Source organism: Mauremys mutica, chromosome 1, assembly GCF_020497125.1.
Source record: "Mauremys mutica isolate MM-2020 ecotype Southern chromosome 1, ASM2049712v1, whole genome shotgun sequence".
Taxonomy (NCBI): Eukaryota; Metazoa; Chordata; order Testudines; family Geoemydidae; genus Mauremys; species Mauremys mutica.
The window spans coordinates 151,718,939-151,746,776 of record NC_059072.1 but is presented as its reverse complement, the minus strand read 5'-3'; the positions used below and the strand labels follow the sequence as shown (position 1 = coordinate 151,746,776).

At 51.6% G+C, this 27,838-nt stretch overlaps 1 protein-coding gene across 1 annotated transcript; it reads left to right on the top strand.

The window, feature by feature from the left end:
* P3H3 (prolyl 3-hydroxylase 3) lies at positions 1 to 27,310 on the top strand. The gene is made up of 15 exons (XM_045000551.1): positions 1 to 504; positions 4,037 to 4,189; positions 4,463 to 4,646; positions 4,800 to 4,931; positions 6,499 to 6,632; positions 6,885 to 6,974; positions 7,384 to 7,436; positions 7,714 to 7,772; positions 8,590 to 8,714; positions 9,877 to 9,972; positions 10,638 to 10,788; positions 11,026 to 11,143; positions 24,653 to 24,728; positions 25,249 to 25,389; positions 26,274 to 27,310. The coding sequence occupies exons 1-15, from the start codon at positions 73 to 75 to the stop codon at positions 26,490 to 26,492; spliced, it is 2,163 nt and encodes a 720-aa protein (XP_044856486.1). The 5' UTR covers positions 1 to 72; the 3' UTR covers positions 26,493 to 27,310.
* Positions 27,311 to 27,838: the final 528 nt, after the last annotated feature.

The following is a 27,838-nucleotide window of genomic DNA, read 5'->3' as shown; positions in this document are numbered from 1 at the left end:
CCCTTCCCGCTAGGTGCGGCTGCTCTCTCCGCGGCCCCCCGCCAGCCCGTGCAGCCCCCTCCCCCTGCTGTCATGGCCTCCCTCCTCCTCCTCCTCCTCCTCGCGCTCTCTGCCCCGGGCACGTCCCTCTTCCCCCCAGGCTCGGGGCGGCTGGTCCCCTACGATCTGCTCTACGCGGATGGGGTCCGGGCCTATTTCGCGCGGGACTGGCCGCGGGCGGCCGAGCTGCTGCAGCGCGCCCTGCACAGCTACTCGCAGCTGCTGGCGGCGCGGCGCGGCTGCCAGGGCAGATGCAGGGACGAGGCCGGCTTCGCGGGCCCGCCGGCCGCTCCCTCCTGGGAGACCCGCTTCTTCGACAGGGTCCTGCAGCGCGCCGAGTGCCTGGGGGAGTGCCTGGGGCGCCGGCTGGGCGCGGAGCCCTCCCTTCACAGGGCCAGCAGGGAGATCCAGGAGGACTTCGAGCAGAGGGAGCCCTACAACTACCTCCAGGTGGCCTTATTCCAGGTGAGGGGAGGGAGCGAGGTCTAGCCCCGCTGCTGATGTGGCTACACGACATCCTTCTGTCTCCCAGCTTCCTTCCCCCGCCTGCACCCCTCTGCTGGGGAGGGGCCCAGTGGGAGGGCTGCCGCTGTGGCAGGAAGGCTTGGGGAACGTCCCTGGGAGGAACCAGAGTCCCATGTCTCCCAGGTACAGTCAGGGGCTTGCAGGGATTTTCCTACACACACACTCTGAATTTCCCCAACACCCCCTCCTCCAGTTTTGTGAATTAGTTACATGCAGTGTTGCCAATTTTGGGATTGTTTGGAAATTTGAATGGAAATTGAAACATGAATACACACTTTAAAAGCATATAAAGTGTATGATAAAATATGTGGATCTGAAAAAGTGTAATAGATTTGAAAATTATGAACATAGACTAGCTTCCTTATACAGCTTTTGTTTTTATGACAATGTCAGTGTATTCATTTCGATGATGTTGGCCAAATTATGATTTGTAAGCAAAGTCTAAATGAGCTCTCCCCGACAGCTAGTGATGAGCTGGGTGTTGGGGGGAAAGGCTTCAGGACCAGATTGTATTTACAGTCACACCTAATCTACCTAGGTATCCAGCAAACAAAGCTGTGTTGCCCAAGTGATAGATTTTGGCTGGGGGTGGGTTACAAATCACTTGAATGTGGGGGGGGGGATGAAATGTTGCTATTCTTATTGTTTGAGTAAAGGACAGTAGAACTGTACTTCGCCTGTGCTGATTGAGGGCATCAAGGGGCGGGGGCAGGTGTTTTGTTTGATGGTTTGCCCAAGTCACAAGTACTATTTGACCTGCCCCTCTCCACTGTTTAAAGACAGAGCTGATTAGGCTCCATAGATACTTTTGTTAAGTGACCACTACAGCTGAAATCACTGATAATCAGGTCTAAGTGGAAGAGAGGGCCCAGCCTGCGCTAGCAGCAAGGTTCCCTCACTGAGAGCTCAGCTTAAATCACTGTGAGCTGGGTTAAACCTCAAGAGACATGTGAACAAACATGGGTGTGGCATCATACTTTCTATTTAAGCAAGAGATACCACACACTACAAACTGGAGGCCAATGTTAAGTGCATTGTCACTTGTTCATCCTGAAGTTGAACACTGGTTCTGAACAAGACCAGCAAATGTTTTCTTTCTGCAAGAAACTCAACTGACTGGCTAGAAACATATGGTGCAACAGTGAAAGACTCAACAGTTGAAAAACGAAAGACCTCGCTTACCACATTCAAAAAATTTGCATACATGGCTGATGAATGCACCGATGCAAATAGGCATCCAGTAGTAAGTCATTGTGTACGTTATCTTGATGTCAGGGATAGGCCAGTAGATGCATTTCTAGATGTTCAAGTTATAGAAGACACATCGGCTGCATCTATGACAACCCACATCTTAGAAGAGTTAAATGCTTGTCAATTGGACCCCAAACAGATGGTTGCTTGTGCATTTGATGGAGCTGCAAACTTCTCTGGAAGACATGGTGCAGTACAAACTTTGCTCAGAGAAAAGTGTAACCCTAATCTCTCCTATACACAATGCAGAGGCCATCTACTCCAACTAGCGCTAGTACGAGATGCAGACTCTTCAAAAGACATTTTAAAAGCTATAAATTTAATGTCTTAATTATATTCTTTTTTCAGCAAGAGTCCAAAAAGACTGAATATCTTGGAAAATATAGAAGATACACTGGGACTGAAGTTCAAATTAGTCCAACCTGGGAAAACCCTCTGGCTTTCTCATGAGCGATCCTTGGCTGTTGTCTTAAAATTACTCCAGCCATTATTAGTGACTTGAAAAGTATCTACCAAGATGGAATGGACCTAAGTAGTGAGGCTGGTGGATTACTTTTACTACTACATTCAGAGAAGACTATTGCCACTCTCTCTCTTGTAAGTCTATTGTTGAAACCACTTGGGTCATTAAACAATGCCATCCAGGTATCTGCTACAACAGTAGTAGATCTTTGTCCAGCAATAGAAGCTACATTTGGATCAAATGATCCAGTACTTGATAAAGTACTGGAAGAAGCAAAGACTTCAGTCCAGAAGTTGACTAATGAAGGCATTTATATTGAATCCTTAAGTGAAGAGGACAAGAAGTGTTTAAGACAACTGAAAAAGTACACAGACTTCATTCTTAAAAATCTACAACAGTGACTTCTAGAGTCTACTCAACCTCTACGTAGCTTTTACAGATCCCTGTGCTATAAAACACTGACAGTTGAGTGGAGTGAGGCACTACCAGCAATGGGGCTGCCATATGCTCAGGACACAATAGAAAATTTGAACACAGAGTGGAATATCACACAACGAATGAATGAAGATTTGACTTCAACTTCTTTTTTATCATCACTAGTGGCTCGACCCGATCTTTATGCTATGTTTCTTGGGATGAAAGAAGTAGGAATTCATCTTTTGCTACTCCCAGTCACAACAGCTACAGCTGAGCGTTCTTCTTCATCATTGAATAGAATTTTGTGTTCTGAAAGAAGTCACCTTCTGCCTGATCATGTGAATGAACTAATGAGCATATCAATTGAAGGAATGGAAGTACCAGACACACGACAAGCCACCAAAGATGAACGCGTTGCATTCAAGAAGTTCATTAACAGTTGTGCAAAATTATAACAGGAAACCAGAAAAGATGTAGATATAGTGCTTCATAGAATACTTGAGTAGCCAACTTTAATTTGTGTGATGATTTCAAAACATGAGTTAAATCTAACAAAATGGTCATGAAACAGTTTTCAGTTTTTATTATGGTGCCATGCAGCCCACCTTCACCCTCACGGTCTCACCCCTCATCGGCCCTGACCCCCTCCCTGTAAATTCGAACACCCCCGCCCTAATTTCAATTCCTGGGGAAAACACTGGAGTCTTGGCTCTACTTCTCCAGCTTCCAGCCCTAGTGCCACTGTCAAGCTAGGGTTATGCATATGCACCGGAGTTAGTGACTCTTGCATTCCCGCACCTGCCGCCTGTGATTTTTAGGCTACCCAGCAAAGAGACACCAATCTGATAATGGGAACAGCCTGTGTCTGGCCCACCACCACTCACCCAGAAAGCAGGATAGTGTATTGTTTGTGTGTAGATCCTCCAGAATTAGGCAATGAGCTGGGGAAGGGTGAAAGAAAATCAGGAATGGGTGGGAACACCAGAGTAGAGGTTTCATCCCATCACGTCTAGCAAGGGACAACATGACACTGTTTATAATTAGATCCTACAATAATAACTACAATGCAGGACAGGGGAGATGGATGGGGCACAAAATAGGGTGGGAGGCTTAGGCAGGCAGATGGGGAAATGAGGGAAGCGTGTGGATGAGTTCGCATCTCATCATATCCAAAGGGTTCAGCATGGCACATTGATTTTAGGCCTATTCTACAAAAACAGTTCCAATGCAAGGACAGCTAAAGGCATGTGGGAAGGGGTTGGTGGGGTGGGTTTTTTAGACATGAGAAGGGTCTGCCCAGGATATGCCAATTGCTCTGTCTGGACTGTCTTGTCTTTGCAGCTGAAGAAGCTGGATGAAGCAGTGTCAGCAGCTCACACGTTTTTTGTGGCCAATCCCCAGCACCTACAGATGCGTGAGGACATGGAGAAATATCAGCGCATGGCAGGGGTGAAGCTAGAGAGTTTCCGAGACCTGCAGGCCACACTATACTGGGTGAGGTCCCCATGGAGATCTGTACACCTGGGAAACACCTCAGCAAAGCCTGCCAACTTACTCCTAGTGGCCAGGGCCCAAGATAAAGCCTGGCTTCCCCACCCCTGCTCCATCTCCCCACAAGGGTCACAGCCTGAGACCTGGGGGTTTCCATAGGCAATACAAACAGCGCTGCCCTCTGAGTGATCCAAAGTCCTGGGTAACCCATTACCAACTGAGCAAGAAGGGTGGAGCCCAGACATTAACCAGGGGACACGGCACTGTTCCTTGCAGGAGGCATATGAGACTGGGGTGCAGCACTACAATGTGGACGAGTACCTGCAGGCTGCTGTGAAGCTGGAGGAGTCACTCGAAGAGGTACTATTGGCACTGGAGGATTGTCGAGCTCTGTGCGAGGGGCCCCAGGAGGATGGCACAGAGGAGGAGATGCAACCTGGCCTTTATGAAGCCATCGCAGGTAATGTAGAGGCACTGAGGGGTGCTGTGTTGCTGGACATGTCATTCTTCCTACTCTGGACACATGCCATCTCCCAGCATCCTGGCCTGGCAGAAGGGGGAACTATTATACTGCTGGAGGTGCTGCCGTTCATTCCCTCTCTTGCCCTTTCAGCCCATTATATTCAGGTCCTGAAGTGCAGGCAGCACTGTGTCCTTGAAGTTGCCACCAAGCCAGGACGGGTTTCAGCCACAGACGATTTCATACCATCCCATTTGGATTTATTGCAGTTTGCTTATGATCAAGGTAAGCAGAGACGCAGGCCAGCAGGTGGTGCTGTGACACTAGCGAGTAGAGAGAGAGAACCCCTGCAGCTGCCCAGTTCTGCTGTACCCAGCTGGGGCAGCGTGATACCAGGTTGATGGAGCAAGCCTAACTCAGCTCTTGATTCTTCTCCTCCAAGGCCATCCCCATTGCTCCTTTTCTCCATCACCATGGACAGCCTCACCAGTCTCTCAGTCATTGAGGCCCGTAAGCCAGGGTCTGTCTTTGAATTACTGCTCTCACTGGACCCACATGTTCAGGTCATTTTTAATCTGGCCCCCTTTCTCTAAAATCTGGGCTTTCCTCTCTCTCCCCATGGCCAAAACTCTCGCCCCACCCCCCTCATTTCACATCTTGACTATGGTGACCTGTTCTCCAGCCCTTCCTCCTTTCAAGTCTGTTTAGAATGCTGCTATTAAAATCTCCTTCTCGGGGCTCTGACCATGTCAGCCTCCCCTGGGCGTCCCACTGCCGGCTCCACCTACATCTACCCATCAGATACCAACCCCTTGGCTTTCCCAGTAAGGCCCTTTGTGAGTTAACTCTGCCCTGCCTGGCTGATCTGATCATCCCCACGGTTACTTTGCCAGTATTCCACAACCACCAGTCAGTTTCTCCCTTCAGCCCTGCATGCTCCCTCCCACATTGCCCCCTGTGCATGGGGAAAATACCTGGGTAAGATCCAAACAGCCACTGCCTCATCCTCCTCCAGTCCCCTCACCCCTGCCATGAGGCCTCCTGAACCCAGATTGCTGATCACGGCCAGGCAGATGACAAGCTGTGGCAGTCTCTTTTCCCATCCTTCCCTTCTCCTGTCCTCCCCCTCACCCCACAACCTTGTAGCCCCACTGAGAAAGCTCCTTGGAGCTAGCAAACTGAGCCAGTTCTTCCTCAGGTTCACTGCTGGTCTGTTGTATCCCCATCGCCCACCCTTCGTCGGTTTCTGCCTTTAGATCATAAGCCTGTCAGGGCAGGGAGTGTCTTTCTGTGCATCTGCAGTGGCTGCCACAACGGGGCCCTGATCCTGAGTGGGCCCTCTGGATGCTGCCATTGTATAAAATATTTACTAATAATAGGGTGACCAGATGTCACAATTTTATAGGGACAGTCCTGATTTTGGAGTCTTTTTCTTATATAGGCTCCTATTGCCCCCCACCCCATCTTGATTTTTCACACTTGCTGTCTGGTCACTCTAACTAATCACAATAGCTTCATAGTCCCAGATCTTCAGAGATATGTAGGTACCTAATGGCCATTGATCTCAGTAGGAGTTAAATGCCTAAATACCTTTGAAGATCTGAGCCATAGTTATAATAATAATAATAGGAAATATACCAATCTCCTAGAACTGGAAAGGACATTGAGTCCAGCCCCCTGCCTTCACTAGCAGGACCAAGTACTAATTTTTGCCCCAGATCCCTAAGTGGCCCCCTCAAGGATTGAACTCAACCCTGGGTTTAGCAGGCCAATGCTCAAACCACTGAGCTATCCCTCCCCCCATAGTTTCAGAGCCTTACTATGCCCATCTCCTTCTCTGCTTCTGCCCCAGTTGGGAACCACGCACTGGCTGCTGAATGTGCTGCTTCTTACTTGCTCTTTTATCCTTCGGATGAACTGATGCTGGAGAAGATGAAACGGTATCAGGCGGAGCTGGGAGAGGGAGCATCAATCACAGCCAGAGAGGTACCAACAACAGTCCTCCAATTCTGCCTTCTCTGAATTTCCTCTCACCCCCTATGGCTGGGCCATCATTGCGGTCCTATTGGGGAGAGATGCCTCTATGTGTGGGTGTGCAGAGCCCAGGGTTGAATGAAGATGGAGAGTGACTCCCTCACATACAGATCATCAGTCCGGGGTCTCCCCAGGGCAGAATCCCCAGGGTAGGATTGGATCCCCTTTGTGGGACAGTTGTTTGACAGTTGTGTGTATCTCTAGAATATTCAGCGCTATGTGCAAAGGTCTCTGATGGAGAAGAAATTGATTTACTATGCAGTGGAGCATCTGGGAGGAACTTTTGATGACCCTGTAAGTAGCTGCATCTTCTTTCAGAGGGCTGAGTTCTCCCTTACCTAGTCTCATGAGGGCAATTTATTGCTCATTAATCTGTGGAACTCATTACAGCAGGATATTATCCTGGCACTGTAAGGGTTAGACACTGATGTGAGTGAGAATTACCTCTGAGGTGAAAAGAAAACCCTCAAAGCCCTCCTTTCTCCTGCTCCTGGGACCCAAGATAAGCCCCAGCTGTGGGTGAAGGAGGAGAAAGGAATTCTCATGTGGGATGTTATGCATCCCTTTGAGCAGCATCAGAGCCAGGTACACAGATTAGACAGGCCCAGTGGTCTGATCTGTCCTGGGCAGAAATGGGGCACTGAACTGATCCAGCATGGGAGTGGTTTGCTGGGTGACTGAGTCCCTGGTTTTGTTTCTTTAGGATCCTTGGACCCCTGATGAGCTGATTCCTGAAAGTCTGAAGCAGAAACACAGGTAAGAGCCAAACCAGCCTATTGGGACTAAGTTGGAGGCATGCTGAGTACGGGAGTGATGATGCCTGGAAGGGAAAGGGGTGAACTAGCAGAGATGGGGGTGTATTACTTGTGTTCTACAGGAGGTCTGACTAAACGATCACAATGGTCCCTTCTGGCCTTGGAATCTATGACTCTGTGACTCTAACTTATTGCTGAGTGTCTGACTGAGGAGGGAGCCAGGGACTATATCTCTGGATACTGACAGCCCCTGTCTGTGTCTCTTCTTTGCTCCCAAGGGAGAATCAGGAGAAGCAGAGGCTGGAGAATCTGGATGTGGGAGAGCAGGAGCAGAGGGGTGAGTAAAAGAGCCTGGAATGGGAGACAGAGACCACTGAAAGGCAGGGCTAAATACTGCCCCAGCCTCTACTGTTCCAGGCTCAGTGATTTTAATGCCAATGGGGATGCAGACTAACTGCCTCCCATCACTACCCACCAGTGCACAGGTTGCCAATCTCCAAGTATACACTCCTTTTGGGAACTGGGGGGTAGGAGCCCGGGGGGCATTGCAGCTGGAACAACTTAGCACAGTGTGAATGTAGCTGTAGAGCAAACCTGCCATGATTCAGCACAGCTAGGGTGGACGTGTTGAATTGTTTGGGCTTAAGCCCAACAGGCTCAGTTACAGATGGATCAGTACTGCAGGGGGAGAGAAGAGGAGATAGAGGCTTTGCTAAGCTTGGAATTACATTATTACATTACTACAGCTGTAAGCTGCCCAGCACAGACTCCTGTATTCCCAGCTCCTACAGGGCTCAGTCTGGGCCAGGCCTGGCTACCGAGGATGCTCTGTGGTAACATACAGGAGATCTTGCCCAGGCTTGGGCATGTTTATAATTCCTCCTGTCCGGAGATCAGATATGGGGCATGAAGGGGGCTGATAACTCTGAAACAAGGCCCCCTCCCCCCCGACCCTGCAGATTACTAACAGCAATCAGTAACACAGTGTTTCTAGGAGTAGAAGGTGGGGGCAAGATCTGAGGGTGATTTAAGTGTTTTCTAGATTTTGTTCCTTGCGCTGTAGTCTAGGGACCTTATTGGATTTTCAGCTGCTTCTGCAGATCCAGACAGAAACCACAAAAAGGCTGAGCCCATTCTCCCTCCCCCCTGCCCAGGTCCATTCACTTTTGAGGGCATCACTGTCGCCATGGATTCTCATCAGCTGAATGGATCCCAGCGGGTCGTCTTTGACAGAGTCCTGACTGATTCTGAATGTAAGGACATTCTCCGGCTGGCAAAGGTGAGGACAGGAGCCTACAAGGGGCGGCAGGTTTGTATAATTTTTGGTGGTGCCCAGAACAAGACCAAGTCCCGCCCCCCACACCTGCCTTGTAAGCCAATATATATTTTTTAAAATAATGTAAAAATGTGAGAGTTTTGAGGTGGGGATGGTGATGAGGCTTTTGAGGTGTGGGAGGAGGCTCAGGGCTAGGCCAGAGGGTTGGGGTGAGGGGGTGAGGGCTGTGAGGTGGAGCCAGGGATGAGGGGTTCACAGTGCAGGAGGGGGCACAGGGCTAGGGCAGAGGTTTGGGGTGCGGGGGCATGAGAACTCTGGCTGGGGGTGCAGGCTCTGGGGTGAGGAAGGGCTGGGGATGAGGCGTTTGGAGTGCAGGCAGGCCAGAGAGGAGGACTCCCCCCAGCCCTCTCCCCGCCGGCAGCAGCAGGCTCCAGGGGAGGGCCCCCCCTCTTCCTCCCAGCAGCACACTCACCTCGCACCACTGTCACTGCATGTGCTCCTAGGGCCCCTCTCAGGTCCAGGAAGCCCCCTCGCCTCCCCTGTGGTGGGCGTTGGGGGGCGGGGGCTGTCATCACATGCACCTCCTCCCCCCCTGCTGCTGCCCCTCACTGTAGCCTCACTGGGTGTGGGGCTGCCTCTTGCCCAGTGTGGGGCAGGAGCGGTGACTGCGGGCGGGGGGGCCCTGTGCTGGTGGAGCATCCCACCGGAAAAGGGAAGGGTCCCAGGCAGAAGGACAGGGTTAGGGTCAGCCTGCCCTGGCACTAGTGGATGGGGGGCACGAGGGCCCTGCGGTGGCAGTTGATGCCTGGAGCTGCAGGGGGCAGCCACTGGCTTGAGGCAGGGACACTCTGGGACCGGGGGAGGTGTGTGGGGGCAGCAAGTGTGGGCTGGGGGACACTTGGGGGAGGTGCGCAGGGGCGGCAGACGGGGCCGGATCTGGGCCCCAAACATTGGTGGAGGTGAGCCCCCAGGCCCTGAATATTGTTGGAGCCTGGGCACCACGGGCCCATATAACTCACCGCCCCTGGAGCCTACGGGGGCACTTTGACATGGGGGGAGCCTTCACTAGCCCAGTGCCTCCATCCTCAGCAGAGATGCTACAACATCAGGGCGGAGGGGAGAAGGAGGGGCACCAGGTGTGAAACTACCTTCCAATCTATTTCAGGCAGCTGGCGGCACGGGAGATGGTTACCGGGGCAGACAGTCCCCTCACACCCCCCATGAGAGATTTGAAGGGTTAACAGTGTTAAAGGCTTTGCAGGTAAACGGCTTAGTGCCTCTGCATGTGTTAGGGTCCCATCCTATGGGCATGGCTTGTCTCAGGGAGTTCCTTGGGCTCCAGCTGCTTGCTCGCTTGCCTGTTGGTGGGTGAGAGTTCACAGGAGTGTTCTCCTCATTCTGGCACATGCCATGTGCTGTCTCACAGGCCTGCTCTCTTACACGTGGGGGTGAGGGGTTCCCAGGGCACATTTCTCTCACATGTACGCTCCCCTCCCACTGGTCCGTTTGGGGCCTCTCTCTCGGTCTCCTTACCCTCCCACAGCACAGTCAGGCTGTTTCTGTGGAGGCACTGTTTCACACAGGCACAGGTTGTGTGAATCTATCCTGCTTCTGCAGGTGGCTGTCTCAGGGGCTTTGTTTCCTCTGTTTTCCAGAGTGCTTCTTTCCCTCTGGCAAACAGGAGGGTGTTTTTCATGGCCCTGTTTCTCCATTGTATACACCTGCATGGAGGTGATATTTCTCTTGGCTTTTTTCCTCTCCTGCAAGTGCACAGTCACAGGAGTTTTGCACTCATACCCTTGCTTATGCATGTGTATGAACACAGGATTTCTCAGAGGCATGCTGCTTCCTTGCACACACATGTTGTTTCTCACAGATGTGTTCTTTACACTTGAGGTTTCTCACAAGCTTGTTTTTATCTTCCAGCTGGCACAGGATGGGACCGTGAACTGGAGAGATGCCACACTGCTCCTGCATGCCAGCGAGAAATCCCGGAAAATAGTAGAATCCTATTTCACCCCTGGGAAAAGGCTCCATTTCTCATTCACACACCTCGTGTGCCGCACGGCTGTAGAGGGTAAAGAAAGCCCAATCCCAGCCATATTCCCCCTAGAGAATCCCCTCCCCTCACATTCAGGGTCCCCCTGTCCCTGCTCACCCCAAATCCCAGCTGTGTCCCTTCCCCTCACACTCAGTCTCTGTGCTCCTGCTCACCCCTAATCCCAGCAGTGTCCCCTCCCCTCACGCTCAGGGTGCACTTTGCCTACTGTATCCTCCTAAGGTGCGAATGTTCCCCTGCAATGTTCTGTTTTAGGGGACCAGGATGGTCGCATGGATCTCAGTCACCCAGTTCATGCTGATAACTGTCTCTTGGATCCTGAGGGGAAAGAATGCTGGAGAGAACCACCTGCCTACATGTACAGGGACTACAGGTAAGACTAGAGGGGAACCCAGAGCTGAGAATGTGAGAATATCTCCCCAGCTCCAGAGAGCACTGCCACTGCAGGTTGAGAGGGACCCCAGAGTTACATAGGAACAGAGGGATTGCCAGACTGGAGCAGACCTGACATCTGGTCCCTTCTGGCCTTGGAATCTATGAATCTGTCTAGTCCAGCGTCCTGTCTGTGACCGTAGCCAGGACCAACTTCTTCAGAGGAAAGAGCGGAACACCCCATAGGCAGATGTGGGATAATCTGCCCCCGATGTTAGGTCTCACCCTGGTCTCTAATTGTTAGGTATTGGTGTAAGCCCTGAAGCATGAGGTTTAACATCCCTTCCAAAATGTTTGTGGTCATTAACTATGACAACTCTGGGTAGCCTTGTTATCCATAGGAATATCCAGTCTCTTTCTGAATCTTGCTAAGTGCATGGCCTCACCAACTTCCTGGGGCAGTGATTTCCACGGTGTAATCCCAAATTGGGGAGGAAAGCATTTCCTCTTGTAGTTCTGAATTTCCCACCTTTCAGTGTCATTGAGTGTCCCTGTGACGGACAGTGCTTGTTGGAAGCATTGCCTAATGGTTACTGGGTCATGCTCTTCTTACTGTGGAGAGGGGTTGGTAGGGGAGCCCTGGCCTTCCACTCCATCGGGATCCAACCCAGAACCCAGGAAAGGTTATCACAAACCCACCACCTTAAGGCTGCCCTCCCTGGGCCACTTCCTACCATCCACTATCTAGTCCAAGTTTTGCAGTCTGCTGTGAGCAGGTAACAGAGAAAGGTACTAACAGCACCTTCAGTCTGTCTGGGCCAAGCAGTTAGGCTCCTCTTTTCCAGTGAAAGGTGTGACGGGATACCCGGGGTGCAGCCTGGGACTGTGGGACCGCTGTGCCCCCTTAACTGTCTCCAGACTGGGCTGTCTCTCACAATGCCTTGCTAGTGACCAGCAGCAAGTCCCTCCAGGTGCTGTGATCACTCAGCACAACCGCATATGAAGCCCCACACCCAGCTATATTGCATGAGTGCTCCCAGAGCCACTCATGAATCTCACAGAGAAAGGCACCAGAGTCAAATCCCCCCAGCTCCCAGCACTGTACCCTGGGAATATACCATCTTGCACTGCTCAAGATGGGCAGTGCACATTTATTAATTGGTTCACCACTTCAACAATGGAAAGTGGATATACACCAGCCTTTGCAAACCTGAGCAGCTTTGCCCCACACTTCAGGCAAACTCACAGGAAAAGATAAACAAACAAATTTATTGACTATAAAAGGTAGATTTTAAGTGATATTAAGTGATAGGCAAAAAGTCGAGAGTTAGTTACCAAAAGAAATAAAATATAAGCATGCAGTCTGAACTCTCAACCCTATTAGACTGGGCAGCAACTAGATTAAGCAGTTTTTCTCAGCCCCCCGATATTGCAGTCCTTTATATACAAGTTTTTTCCTTAAACCTGGGCCAATCTCCTGTACTGGAATCTTGCCTTCTTCTCAGTGTTTTGGTTGCTTGCAGCATAGGTGGGGGCAGGAGGCGGGCCCAGTATGTGTCCACTCTGTCTGTTTTATACCCTCAGTCCATGTGCTTGGGGAGCATAAGTCCAGGCATGTTTGGGGGCATTGCTGAATCTCTCCAAGCGGTTGAGCAATTCCCCTGGCGTGGCCTCATGCAGGTGAGTCATTGCATTGTAGCTCCCTTGCTGGACAATGGCCGTTGATGGATTGTTTGACACCCCGCCTGGGCGTTGGTTACTTTCCTTGCTGTTGCCTCTGGGAAGCTAATATCTGGCTGATTCCCCCAACTTACAGCATGTTTTAGTGACCACCATACAACACAAATCTCATAACTTCATATGCATTAATGATACACATATATGGATAGAGAAATGACTTTCAGCAGATCATAACCTTTCCCCTGATACCTTACATGGCATGCTTTATATGCAAGATTGCGATTATATGAAAATGAGAAATATGGGGGTTGCAGGATGCTCCCCCAAGGTATAGAATGTCACAGAAGGCTTCTGTAGCACCCCTTCTCAGGGGTTCCCAAGGCAGGTCCTTCCCCCTGCCTGGTCAGCCCCCTTCTAAGCTGTCTGGCTTCCTTTTAAGCTCCCTCCTCCAACTGGAGCATGCTCTGCAGGTGTGCCAGCGTGGGGTCATTTGGGCTCTTGAAACTGAAGGAGTTATACATCCCATCACACACCTTCCCCGTCAAGTTTGGTGCTGGGGTACTCCCCGGTGGTTCTCATTCTCCCCGTGCCCATGAAAAAAAATCTTCATTCTTATGGACCCTCCCTCTCAGTGAAGTACTTGAAAACGATAGGGCTGAAAGCAAAGGTACAACCACATGATCATTTGGTTGATATCCTGCACTGAGTTCAGCCAGAGACGGGGAGCATGATCTGTCACTAAAAGGATTCCCCAACAAATAATATCATAATGTGTCTACAGCCCATTTCATAGCCAGGGCTTCCTTCTCGATGATGAAGGTTTGAGCACTGGCCTGCTAAACCCAGGGTTGTAAGTTCAATCCTTGAGGGGGCCATTTGGGGATTGGTCCTGCTTTGAGCAGGGGGTTGGACTAGATGATCTCTTGAGGTCCCTTCCAACCCTAATAATCTATGATTCTATGAAGTAGGATATTTTTCAATGAAATAGCTTCTGGCTGAGGTATAGGCTGGGGTGTTCTCCTCCATCAATGCCTATGAAAATACTGCCCCAAGACCTACATCTGAGGCATCTGTCTGCAAAGTGAATCATCTGGAAAAGTCCAGGAGTGAGAGCACTGGTTCTCAGCTTAGCTGTTCTTTCATCTTAAATGCCTTGTCACAGGCTTCAGACCATCAAATTTTCTTAGGGCTCATGTACTTTATCAGATCTATCCGGTGGTCTGCAATGGTGGCAAACCCTGGTACAAAGCATGTGTAGTACCCAGCAAGGCCCAGGAAGTGATGCACCTGCTTTTTTGTATGGGGGCATTGCTCCAAGGCTTGTACTTTACCCACTAGCAGCTTCAGACGCCTGCCCCAGATAGCTGTGGAAAGTCACCTCTTGGCTGGCAGTCTGCACTTGGCTGGGTTGGTCATCAGCCCTGCCTCTTTAAGGGATTGCAGTATCGTGGTGAGGTGTCTTCAGTGATCATTCCAGTCATATCTATAAATGACGATGTTGTTGATGTACGTCAAGCCACACTGCCTGTGTGGTCAAATATCAGAGGGGTAGCCGTGTTAGTCTGGTTCTGTAGAAGCAGCAAAGAGTCCTGTGGCACTGTAGCGAGTCGGTGTGGCTCCCCTCCGGTCCAGCAGAGGGAGCTCCCTGCCAGACGCCCAAGTGGGCTGAGACACCACTTCCTGTTCCCGCCCCCCGGAAGTCAAGGGGCGGGACAGGAAGTATAAAAGGAAGATGCCAGCGCTCAGTCAGGAGCCAGCAGCCGCCGGGAGCAGACGTGCCGGCGGGAGCTCCTGACTGGGAGTCCTCTAGGAACCAAGGCAGCTGCCCAGACTGGCCTCCGCTTCCCCGCGCCCACTACGAGGAGGAGCCGCCAGAGCTGCCCCGTGACCGCTACTGGGACGAGCCGCCGGACCGCCCCTGCGCCCTCCCCGAAGAGGAGCCGCCGGGGCTTCCCCGGCCCTGCTACCCAGAGGAGCCGCCGGAGCAGGCCTGGCCGGACTTGCCGGAGGTGCTACCAGACCTCCCACCAAGCCCGGACCCGGAGGAGCCGATGGCCTTTGACTGGCCCGAACCTGGTACAAGTGTGCAGGTAGGCCCCGAGGGGGATATGGAATGTAGCCCGGGGATAGCCGACCCCTGTCAGGCTACCGGCACTGAGGTGCCCATGTCGGTGTGTTGCGGTCTGGACCCCACTGACCAGCGGCCGTGAGAGCCGCTAATAGGGCCCCGGGCTGGAACACAGTGGAGTGGGCGGGCCTGTGTTCCCCCTGCCACCCCACTCGCGGGTGGCAGTTTCCCCCTCACATCAGCGCTCAGGCACAGAAGCCTGCGATTGACTTTGCTGTTGCCCAGCCCCTGCTCCAGAGGCCTGGGCTTATATTGACTCTGCTGTTGCCCAGCCCCTGCTCCAGAGGCCTGGGCTTATATTGACTCTGCTGTTGCCCAGCCCCTGCTCCAGAGGCCTGGGCTTATATTGACTCTGCTGTTGCCCAGCCCCTGCTCCAGAGGCCTGGGCTTATATTGACTCTGCTGTTGCCCAGCCCCTGCTCCAGAGGCCTGGGCCTATATTGACTCTGCTGTTGCCCAGCCCCTGCTCCAGAGGCCTAGGCCTATATTGTCTCTGCTGTTGCCCAGCCCCTGCTCCAGAGGCCTGGGCCTATATTGACTTTGCTGTTGCCCAGCCCCTGCTCCAGAGGCCTGGGCCTATATTGACTCTGCTGTTGCCCAGCCCCTGCTCCAGAGGCCTGGGCCTATATTGTCTCTGCTGTTGCCCAGCCCCTGCTCCAGAGGCCTGGGCTTATATTGACTCGGCTGTTGCCCAGCCCCTGCTCCAGAGGCCTGGGCTTATATTGACTCGGCTGTTGCCCAGCCCCTGCTCCAGAGGCCTGGGCTTATATTGACTCGGCTGTTGCCCAGCCCCTGCTCCAGAGGCCTGGGCTTATATTGACTCGGCTGTTGCCCAGCCCCTGCTCCAGAGGCCTGGGCTTATATTGACTCGGCTGTTGCCCAGCCCCTGCTCCGGAGGGCCTGGGCCGAATTGACTTTGCTGGTGCCCAGCCCCTGCTCCGGAGGGCCTGGGCCGAATTGACTTTGCTGGTGCCCAGCTCCTGCTAGAAGGGTCTGGGCCCAAGGACGGCTGTCCTGCTGCCCGCCCTGACTGAGGGCCGGGGCGTATACTTATTGACTGTGTGCCTTGAGGTCAGCCCCTGCCTGAGGGTCTGAACCCCTGAAACCTTCGCGAGACTGATTGCCACCCGGCCCCTGGATCCAGAGGGCCCGAGGCGTAGGGTTGAGCTAACCCCTGATTCTTGTCGCCCACCATTTAGAGGGGACAAGGTGCGAGTCGGTGTGGCTCCCCTCCGGGTCTGCAGGAGGGTTGAGCCCCGACTCGCCAGCTTACAGGCACCTTATAGATTAACAGACGTTTTGCAGCATGAGCTTTCGTGGGTGAATACCCACTTCTTCGGATGCAAGACTTGCATCCGAAGAAGTGGGTATTCACCCACGAAAGCTCATGCTGCAAAACGTCTGTTAGTCTATAAGGTGCCACAGGACTCTTTGCTGCTTCTGTGTGGTCAAAGTACATGGTCCATCAGGTGTTGGAAGGTGGCCATGGCTCTATGAAGGATGAAGGGCATGATCTGAAATTGGTAGAGACCAAACGGTGTATAGAATGCTGTCTTCTCTTGTGCAATGGTTGTCAGAAGTATCTGCCAGTAACCCTTCATAAGGTCAAGAGTGGATATGTACTTGGCAGCCCCAGGCCTGTCTAGCAACTTATCTACTCTAGGCATAGGGTACACATTGAACATCGATATAGCATTTACCCTCTGGAAATTGATGCAGAATCAGGTTGACAAGTCAGATGTCAGCACCAACATGAGGGGGCTCCACCACTCTCTATGGGACTCCTCAACCACCCCTAAGTCTAACATGGCCTGTAGTTCTTTGGGAACCATCTTTCACATCTTCTGTGGCAGGGATTGGAGGCTCTCTCAGAACTTTTTTCCTTGTTGAGTGTCCATGTGATGTGTAGTCCCGGTGGGTGCATCCTGGCAGTGCTGAGAAGACTGGGGGAAAGCGTCCATCAGCCATAGTAACTGTTATTTTTGTTCAGGCTGTAGTTCTTCACCATGGATACCAATCCAGCATCGTGGCCCAAGGATGCCTGTGGGCTGAACTCGGGCATAGGCGCCGACTCCATGGGTGCTCCGGGGTTGGAGCACCCACGGGGAAAAATTGATGGGTACTCTGCACCCACCGGCAGCTCCCTGCCCCAGCTCACCTCAGCCTCCACTCCGCCTCCTCCCTTGAGCACACCACTTCTCCCCCTAGCTCTCAGTGCTTCCCACTGCAAAACAGCTGTTTCGCAGCGGCAAGCACTGGGGCAGGGGCGAAATGTGGCACACTCAGGGAAGAGGTGGGGCCGGGGCAGGGATTTGGGGAAGGAGTCCAACAGGGGCACAGAGGGGATGGAGTTGGGGTGGGTACTTTAGGGAAAGGGGTTGAAATGGGGGTGGGGCAGGGGTGGAGTTGGGGGGGGGGGGCTCGAGCACCCATCATTGCTGGGAAAAGTTGGCGCCTATGAACTCGGGTGGAGCTGGTGCTATGAAAAGGCCGGCCTTCCTGTTCCTGCCAGGCCATTAGCAGGTTCACATGATAAATCTGCATTTCTTTTCTCTTCCCTGGCTGGTGAATTTCAGAATTGACCATCCCTGCCTTCCTTAGCACTTCAAATGGATCTTGCCGCCTGGCCAGCAGCTTTGACTCCAAGGGTGATAGCAATAACAAGGCCCTATTTCCAGTTCCAGATTCTCGCACCCTGGCCCCTCAGCTGTAAGCTCACTGCTGGTTCTGCTGGGACTTAAAACAGGTTTTCTTTAGAGCAAAAGCAGTGTCACCAGCTTCTCCCTCAGGCAGTTCACATACTGCACCACACTGGTTTTTCAGGGGCTCTTCTCCTCCCATGTCTCGCAAAGGAGGTCTAGGATCCCATTTGATTGCCTCCCATGTAATAGTTCGAATGGGGAGAACCCAGCTGATGCTTGGGGCTCCTCACAGATGGCAAAAGGAGGGCTGGGAGTAGCTGAACCCAATGACAGGTGTCTGAGACCACAAATTTTCTAAACATCTCTTTCAATGTTTTATTGAAGCACTCCACCAGCCCATCAGTCTGAGAGTGATAGACAGACATCTTTAAGGCCTTGATCTTCAAAAGGTTGCATAATTCCCCCATTAGTCTTGACATAAAGTTAGCCCTCTGGTCAGTCAGTGTCTCTTTTGGTATCCCTACCTGTGCAAAAACCTTCATCAGTTTGGTAGCAATGTTACTGCAGTGGTTGAACAAAGGGGGATGGCCTCTGGATATCACATGGCATAGTCCATTATCACCAGAATGTACTGGTACTGGATACATCCTTTTCCAGGGATCCCAACAGGTCCATACCAATCTTCTCGACGGGTACTCCAGCCACCAGGAGGAGGACTAACGGAGCCTTTGAGGTCTTTTGGGATTTGGCATTCTGGGCACAATGTGCAGTAGTCCTTGACCTCACTATGTGCTCCCAGTCAGTCAAATCTGAGGGTTACTCTTTCAAGGTTTTTTTTTACCTAAGTGTCTCCAACAACGTCCCACATGTGCCTGCTGTAATACGGTCCCTTGGATTTTCTTTGGGACTAAAAGTTGTACTCTTACTTCTCTGGTTTGATAATCTTTCGCCAGCCTGTGCAGTCTCTCTTCCATGAGATCAGACTGGGACTGTTGCAGATCTACCACCTCTCCATTGATGTTGGCAAGTTGACCATATGCCCTGCTCAGGGTCAGGTCATCTTTTTATTCATCTATGAAATCTACATCAGCCGTTAATAAGTCTGGAGATGGTGAAGTTGTTTTTTTCCCCTCTTTTTGCACGGGGCATTGTTCCTGTCAGGAGGTCCATCCAAGAATATTAAAGAAACTGGCACAGGAAATTGCGACCCCAATAGCAAGGATTTTTAACAAATCTGTAAACTCAGGAGTCGTACCGTATGACTGGAGAATTGCTAATATAGTTCCTATTTTTAAGAAGGAGAAAAAGGTGATTCAGGAAACTACAGGCCTTTTAGTTTAACCTCATTTGTATGCAAGATCTTGGAACAAATTTTGAAAGGGAAAGTAGTTAGAGACATAGAGATGAATTGGGATAAAATACAACATGGTTTTACAAAAGGTAGATCATGCCAGACCAACCTGTTCTCCTTCTTTGAGAACATAACTGATTTTTTTAGACAAAGGAAATACAGTAGATCTAATCTACCTGGATTTCAGTAAAACATTTGATTCAGTTCCACATGGGAAATTATTAGTTAAATTGGAGAAGATGGGGATTAATATGAGAATTGAAAGGTGGATAAGGAACTGGTTAAAGGAGGGACTACAACGGGTCATACTGAAAGGTGAACAGTCAGACTGGAGGGAGGTTACTAGTGAGTTCCACAGGGATCAGTCTTTGACATTTTTATTACTGACCTTGGCACAAAAAGTGGGATAATAAATATCCCAGATAAAATTTGCAGACGATACAAAGTTGGGAGGTGTTACCAGTATGGAGGAGGACCAGAATACCATATAAAATCTGGATGACCTTGTAAACTGGAGTAATAGAAATGGGATGAAATTTAATTGTGTGAAGTGCAGGGTTATTCCAGATGTGGCCTCACCAGTGCAAAATAGACGGGAATAATCACTTTCCTCGATCTGCTGGCAGTGCTCCTACTCATGCAGCCCAATATGCTGTTAGCCTTCTTGGCAACAAGGGCACACTGCTGACTCAGATCCGGCTTCTCATCTACTGTAATCCCCAGGTCTTTTTCTGCAGAATTGCTACTTAGCCAGTCAGTCCCCACCCTGTAGCGATGCATGGGATTTTTCTGTCCTAAGTGCAGGACTCTGCACTTGTCATTGTTGAACCTCATCAGATTTCTTTTAGCCCAATCCTCCAATTTTTCTAGGTCACTCTGGACCCTATCCCTATCCTCCAGCATATCTACCTCTCCCCACAGTGTAGTGTCATCTGTGAACTTGCTGAGGATGCAATCCATCCCATCATCCAGATCATTAATGAAGATGTTGAACAAACCTGGCCCCAGGACTGACCCCTGGGTCACTCTGCTTGATATCAGCTGCTAACTAGACATCGAGCCATTGATCATTACCCATTGAGCCTGACAATCTAGCCAGCTTTCTATCCACCTTATAGTCCATTCATCCAATCCATACTTTTTAACTTGCTGGCAAGAATACTGTGGGAGACTGTATCAGAAGCTTTGCTAAAGTCAACATATATCACATCCACCACTTTCCCCATATCCACAGAGCCAGTTATCTCATTATAGAAGGCAATCAGGTTGGTCAAGCGTTACTTGCTCTTGGTGAATCCATGTTGACTGTTCCTGATCACCATCCTCCCCTTCAAGTGCTTCAGAATGGATTCCTTGAGGATCTGCTCCATGATTTTTCCGGGGACTGAGGTGAGGCTGACCGGTCTTTTGTTCCCTGGATTCTCTTTCCCATTTTTAAAGATGGGCACTATATTTGCCTTTTTCCAATCGTCCAAGACCTCCCCCAATTGCCACGAGTTTTCAAAGATAATGGCCAGTTGCTCTGCAATCACATCAGCCATTCCTTCAGCACTCTCGGATGCATTAGATTCGGCCCCATAGATTTGTGCATGTCCAGCTTTTCTAAATAGTCCTTAACCCTTTTTTTCACCACTGAGGCCTGCTCACCTCTTCCCCATACTGTGCTGCCCGGTGCAGCAGTCTGGGAGCTAACCGCGTCTGTGAAGACTGAGGCAAAAAAAGAATTGAATACTTCAGCTTTTTCCACATCATCTGTTACTAGGTTGCCTCCCCCATTCAGTAAGAATCCCACACTTTCCCTGACCTTTTTCTTGTTGCTAACATACCTGTAGAAACCCTTCTTGTTACCCTTCACATCCCTTGCTAGTTGCAACTTCAGTTGTGCTTTGGCCTTCCTGATTACACCCCTGTCTGCTCGAGCAATAATTGTATACTCTTCCCTAGTCATCTGTCCAAATTTCCACTTCTTGTAAGCTTCCTTTTTGTGTTTAAGCTCTTCGAAGATTTCTCTGTTAAGCCAAGCTGGTCGCCTGCCATATTTGCTATTCTTTCTGCACTTTGGGATGGTTTGTTCCTGTGCCATCAATAAGGCTTCTTTAAAATACAGCCATTTCTCCTGGACTTCTTTCCCCCTCATATTAGCTTCCCAGGAGATCCTGCCCATCAGTTCCCTGAGGGAGTCAAAGTCTGCTTTTTGAAGTCCAGCATCTGTATGCTGCTGCTTTCTTTTCTTCCTTTTGTTAGGATCCTGAACTCGACCATCTCATGGTCATTGCTGTCCAGGTTGCCACCCACTTGCCCAGTGGGGTTGTAAAATGGCTGCCACCTGTTGAACCAAATGTTGTTGCTGTTCCTGATGTTATGCCACCAGCTCCCAGATGAGCTGAAGTTGCTGGTGGTGGTGCTGGGCTCATAGGTGCCAACTCCATAGTGCTCCCATGATAAAAAATTAGTGGGAGCTTAGCATCCATGGACAGTCAAGTGTCTCTCCCTCCCCTGCCCAGCTCCTCCCTCCTGCCTGTGGCTCCGCCAATTAGCACCTCCCCCTCCCTCCCATAGCCTGCTGCCCGCTGCGATCAGCTGTTTCGCGACATGCAGGAGGCTCTGTGAGGGAGGGGAAGGAGTGGGGATGAAGCATGCTTGGGGGACGGGGCAGAACTGGACGGGAAGAAGTCAGGGTTTGGGGGAAGGGCTTGGGTGGGGGTGAGGCCTGGGGTGGAGCAGGGGGTTGAGCATCCCCTGGGCCCAGAGGAAGCCGGCACCTATGCTTGGGTTGCCTGCTCTTGTTGTTGGGCAGCCATTTGCTGGAACAGCTAGTTCTACTGCTGCTTTTGTTGGGCCGCCCACTGTTGCTGGCTGTCCATCAGCACAACAATTTGTTGATGTCCATTTTTTCCCCCCCAAGGTCTTACAGCAGACCCAGAACAAATGCCTGCATTTTCCACCAAGTTTATACACACCGTCACAGTCCCCTTGTTCTTGTGTTCCGAGACAGGGAGAACAGGAGTTCTCAATCTCTCTTCACTAGACCAGTCACTATTGAATTGACTTTCATAATGTTCCTGTGAGGGGGTGAACTAGGCCCTGAGGCCCCCTGCTGGAGGCCTCGCAGCCCTGCCACACCTCGCCCTAAAAAAGAGCAATAGAAAGGACCTCCAAACTGACTAGTGTGGCTACTTCCACGCAGGAAAGGGGCTGCAGGGAGCTGCCAATGAGGGCCCAGCAGCAGGGCCGCCCAGAGGGGGGGGCAAGAGGGGCAATTTGCCCCGGGTCCCGCCGGGGCCCCCATGAGAGTTTTTCGGGGCCCCTGGAGCGGCGTCCTACACTCGCTCCGGGGGGGCCGGAAAACTCTTGTGGGGCCAGGCCCAGGAGCTTCTTCCGCTCCCGGTCTTCGCCGGCGGGGGGTCCTTCCCCGGAAGGACCCCCCGCCGGCGAATTACCGCGGAAGCAGGACCCGCCGCCGAAGTTCAGCTCGGTCTTCGGCGGTAATTCGGTGGCGGGGGGCCCTTCCGCTCCGGGACCTGCCGCCAAAGTGCCCGAAGACCCGTGGCGGGGGCCCCTCCCGCCACCAAATTACCGCCGAATACCCGGCTGCACTTCGGCGGTGGGTCCCGCTTCGGCGGTAATTCGGCGGTGGGGGGGGGGGCCCCCGCCGCGGGTCTTTGGGGCACTTCGGTGGCGGGTCCCGGAACGGAAGGGCCCCCTGCTGCCGAAGACCCCAGGCCCCCGGAATCCTCTGGGCGGCCCTGCCCAGCAGATACGTATGAAAGGAGCTGCAGGGCCATAATGAGTTCAGTCTGATTACAGGGACTGGGGGAGCATGAGGTGCTCCTGGCTGGCTGCAGAAGCCAAAGCAGGTAGTTTCTGTCAGGAACCAGGATGGTGAGGCAGGAGCTTCTGGTTGGATGCTGGGACTCAACTAAGATGGGCTACAGGGAAGTGGCCCAGGGAAACAGAGCAGCAATTAGCAGCACAGGGCTGATATACTTAAAGGGTCCTTGGGTTGGGACCCAGAGCAGTGGGTAGGACTGGGTCCCCCCAACAGCCATTGGGGAGAAGTGGCTATGCCCCAAGGAAGGGAATTAGAACTATGGCACCCCGGGGAAGGGGGGATGCACTACTGGGACAGACTCAGCAGGGAGCTGTGGTCAGCGAACTGAGTCCAAGAGAGCTGGCTCAGCAGGAAGGCTGGAGTCACTGAAGACTCAAGTAGAGGCAAGAAGTTCCCAGGGAAGAAGCCCTCAGGATGCTGTTCTGTTCCAGAGTAGGAGCCTTTCAACCTGGCTGGACTGACCTAAGGTACCATGATGGGCCCTGTTGGACTGATTAAAGACTGAGCCCAGGATGGGCTGCAGAGAAGGACACACCCAACTGAGGATACTGTGATGGGCCCTGTGGGACTGTTTTAGAAAACTGATCCCAGAGAGGGCTGCAGGACACTGGAGACATTTGGATTGTGTACCCCAGAAGGGGTTGGTTTGTTTCACACATGGACAGAGTGTGACTTGGCCAGAGGGCTGAGTCACCGAAGAACCGGCTGACAAGTGCAGTGGCTGACGGGACACTGTGAGCACAGGAAATTGAGAAGGAAGTGCAGGCACGTACACGCTCGACCCGGGGGCGCTCGCAATAGGTCAATGCACCCCTTTCCCGTCCCCTTTTATTCTCCTCCTTTTCTAAGGCAACTCTCCCAAGTGATTCCAGTCTGTTCAGTCTCTCTTCATGCAATGGTTTTTCCAAGCCCTTGATCATTCTCATTGCTCTTCTCTGAACTACTTTAGTTCTATAGTATCCTTTGGTGATGGGGTGATCAGTGCTGAGTATCCAGGTGAGGACGCACTAGTGATGTATATAAAGGCATTATGGTATTCTCCATGTCATTACCCATCCCATTCCTTATGCATCCTAGCATCTTGGTTGCTTTTTTGACCACAGCTCCTCATTGAGGAAAGGTTGTCACTCAGCTGTCTAGTGACATCCTGACTTTCCTGAGCTGTGTTGCTTTGCATTCATCAATACTGAATTTCATTTGCCACCATGTTGCTCATTCCCCTAGCGTGTTTAGGTCTCTCTGACATTTCTCCCAGTCCCCTCTAGTACTCACTGGCCCAAATAACGCTGTGTCATCTGCAGATTTTGCTTCCTCATTGCTTACCCAGGGCCCTTTCCAGATCATTAATAAATATATTAAACCTAGTACAGACCCTTGAGGTCCCTGCTCTTAATCCTTAGACAGGATGAAAACTGACCATTTATTTCTACTCTTTATTTTCTATACTGGAGCCAATTTTTGCTCCATGATAACACTGCCTCTCATCCTGTGACTTCACTTCTTCAGTAGCTTCTTATGTGGAACTTTATCAACGTTTTTTGAAAGTCTAAATAAATTATGTCCATTGATTCTCCCTTATGTTTTACTGACACATTCAAAGAGATCAGTGAGATAAAATTTTCCTGTGTAGAATCCATGCAAGTTGCACCCCATCAGATCATGAACTTCAAGGAGTTTTCTTATTGTTTTTAATTATTGTTTAAACCAGTTTTCCTTGGCAGAGCCATAAAGCTCACTGGGCTGTAATTCCACAATCACCCCAAGAGCCTTTTTGGAGAGTGGGAGGTTTGAGCCCAGCAGGGAGCCCCTGGCCAGGTCAGGAGATTTGGGGAATGAGGATTCCACACTATCCAGCCGCTGTCTCCTCCTTTCCACAGTGGGATCCTCTACCTCAATGATGACTTCCACGGTGGGGACCTGTTCTTCACTGAACTGGATGCAGTGACTGTTACGGTAAGTCTGAGCCTGGCCCAGAGTAGGAGAGTGGCTGAAGGGATGTGAGTTGGCCCTGAAGGCAGACACTGGGGAGGGGGAGCCAGTTGTGTGCTAGGCCCCTCCACTCCAAAATAATCCCTATAAAGCCCTAGCAACTCTGCAGATTCAAATTGGGGCAGCCAAAGGCAAATTTAGGAAAATCTCAGGACACGGGAGAAGTTAACACCTTCCTGGCTGCCATGTCCCATTCTCTGCCAGCCTCTGTGTGTCTGTTTTTCTCTTTCTGTCCCAAACACTCTTTTCTTTCTTCCTTTTCCTCTTTCTCTCCCTTTCTACCCCTCCCTGCTGCCCATCTTGTCCATGGGCAGCTTCTGGTTGAAGTTAGAGTCCCTGTCAGAGCCCACTTCCTTAATGCTACAGGAGCCATACCCCAGTTCAGCCTCCCAGGTGAATTGCTGATGGGGGGAGGGTCATTCACAGGACTAGGGAGGTAGCCTATCAGACCCCTGGATTTATCACTTCCTCCTCTCTGTGGCAGGCTCAGGTGCGCCCCAAATGTGGGAAGCTGGTGGCCTTCAGCTCTGGAGGGGAGAATCCCCATGGTGTATGGGCAGTGACCCGTGGGAGGCGCTGTGCCATTGCTCTCTGGTACACCCTTTCTCCGGAACATGCAGAGCAGGTAATGCTGCCCCTTGGGTAGTCAGGGGCCCATGGAGGGAGAAGCCTGGGGGGATTGCACCAGGACAGGGTCAGGTCCCATGGTGGAGAACGGCTTGTGAGCGCACCTCTCCTCCCGAGCAGGGCCTAGTGCTGGGAGCAGTGTGTGAGGGCTCCCACCAGGGCTGGGTGAGGTTCCACTGGGGAGAGCAGTAGAGAAGGTTTGCTCTATCAAGCCCAGCTCAATCCCAGGGAAGGGAGCAGCAGGACAGGCCGGTGCCTCTCCCCCAACCCCCAAAGAACCAGCCTTGGAAGGTGTAGGGGGGGTTGAAGAGCCTCCCCGCCAGCCTGGGAAGGGGGAGGGGGACCCTGCTGCAGCCCCAGGCCTGGAAGGGGAAGTGAAGAAGCCCAGGAGGAGCACAGGTGAGGCTGCAGGAACTGAACTGATGAGGACTAAGGAGGCTAAACCGAGTGCGGTGGGGGACAGTGTTAATTGCTGAGAGGGGATGGGCCAATGTGTGGGTGAGAGCTCTTTCAGCAGGGGATAAAACCCAATCCGTGTGGGGAAGTGAGCAGCACGACTTGTGACACACGCACACAGGAATGGGCAGGCAGAGAACAAAAAGACCAAAAAAACACAATATAATAAATATTTTAAAAATCTTATGATTTGGGTTTTTGTGAGGTTGGGTTTTTGTGTGTGCAAATCTCATGATTTTTAAGGGTCTGACTCATGATTTTTGATCTCTTGAGGGTGGCAATATGTGAGTCCCGCAGGATAGGGCTGGGGTCCTACTGGGGAGAACGGTGTACCTGGTCCCACTGCAGGGATGTGTGCTGAGGTGCGGGGTGGAGACCCCAACTGGAAAGGGGCTGTACCAAATCCCTCCCACTCTCTGGTTGCAGGAGCGGATGGAGGCTGAGGAGCTGATGAGACAGGGAGACGTGGAGCAGGAACTATCACACACAGATGTTGAGAAGCATATGGGCACTGACCCCAGTGGTGGGGCCTCACCAGAGCCCCCTGTGCCCAAGGGAAGAGCCAGATCCACAAGCCAGAGACGTACGTCAAGCTCAGAGTCTGGGCAGCAACCCCAGAAGCTGCGAGCCAGGGATGAGTTCTGAGCCAGGTGTGACAGCAGGGCCACACACACCGGCCTGGTAGCTTCGGAACATGGGGTGGAGGTCTTTAGGGCAATTTATTAGTGCACTTGCCCCAAAAACAGGGGGAGGAGGCAACTTGCTTCTCAATGACGTGTCCAACGAAATGATGACATCATGAGCAGAACAGGAAGGGCCATGGCGCCCAGCTCCGTATTCACTCCCTTGACCTGAGAATTATTTAGTCACTCAGAAGTAACAAGCCAGGCTCCCCCCATGTCCTCTCTTTCAGTAGGAGCATCCATATTCCTATAGGAGCAAAGCAGCAGAAGGAGGGTTCTTGGGACCTTTTTGGGTGGGGGATTTTCTTACTCCTCAGAGATCGGTTGAGAATGAGAGAAGCATCTGGAATTCCCAAGCCAAGCACCTGCCATCCCCCTCCCCCTAGACCAGAGAGTCCCAAGATCAAGATGGGGAGAAGGAGGGTCAGGGGTGTGACTGCAGGAAATAAAGGATGAATGAACAACCAGAGACTGACAGGAGTTGTGAGCCTATTTGGAGAGAGAGAGAGAGAAGAGTCATCTGCCTGGTGGATGGGAAAGGAATGGAGATTTAATTAACAAATGATGGAGAGAGTCTGAGCCCTGGAAGAGGGAAAACAAACCAGGCTCCAAAGACTCACTCCCCTCCCAACAGTTGGGGAGGGGAGGGGAAGGAGAGCCATGCTCTGCTTGGCCTGGGCCTGACCCTTGCGAGGTTGAGGATCTCCTCTAGGGAACTCGCTGCCCTGAAACAAGGTCTCCACCATCTTTCTCACATACACACAAATACTTATGGGAGGAGCAGGGCTGTTGTATCGTTTAGCATTGTCCAGACTGGGATAAGAACAATCTGCTGTCACTGCCCAAGGTATTGGAGGTTTTTCGCCTTCCTCCGAAGCATGGGGCAGGGGTCGCTTGCTAAAGGAGTGGGGGGATCAGCTTATGTGGCCTGCATCTTGCAGGAGGTCAGACTAGATGATCATAATGGTCCCTTCTGATCTTGAATTCTATGATTCTATTAGCATTCAGAGATGGGATTATATGGAGCTGAGAGAGCGGGAGTATTGAAAAGAGCAATAACCCCATTTCTGGGAGGGATTAGAACCAGAGAACAATCCAGGCTACATGAAATGCACAGGCCTAAGCCAGAGACAGCCTAATAGCAGGGGGCTGCAGGGCAGGACTGAGGGACATTGGCAGAGCTGTGTGGGGAGCCCAGGACAGAAATACAAGTGTAATGATTGGGTCATTGTTCCATACACAGCCATTGGTTCCCAGACGCTGTTCAGTCAGAGCTGCTGTGTATGGTTAATCTCATCCCAGTGAGCT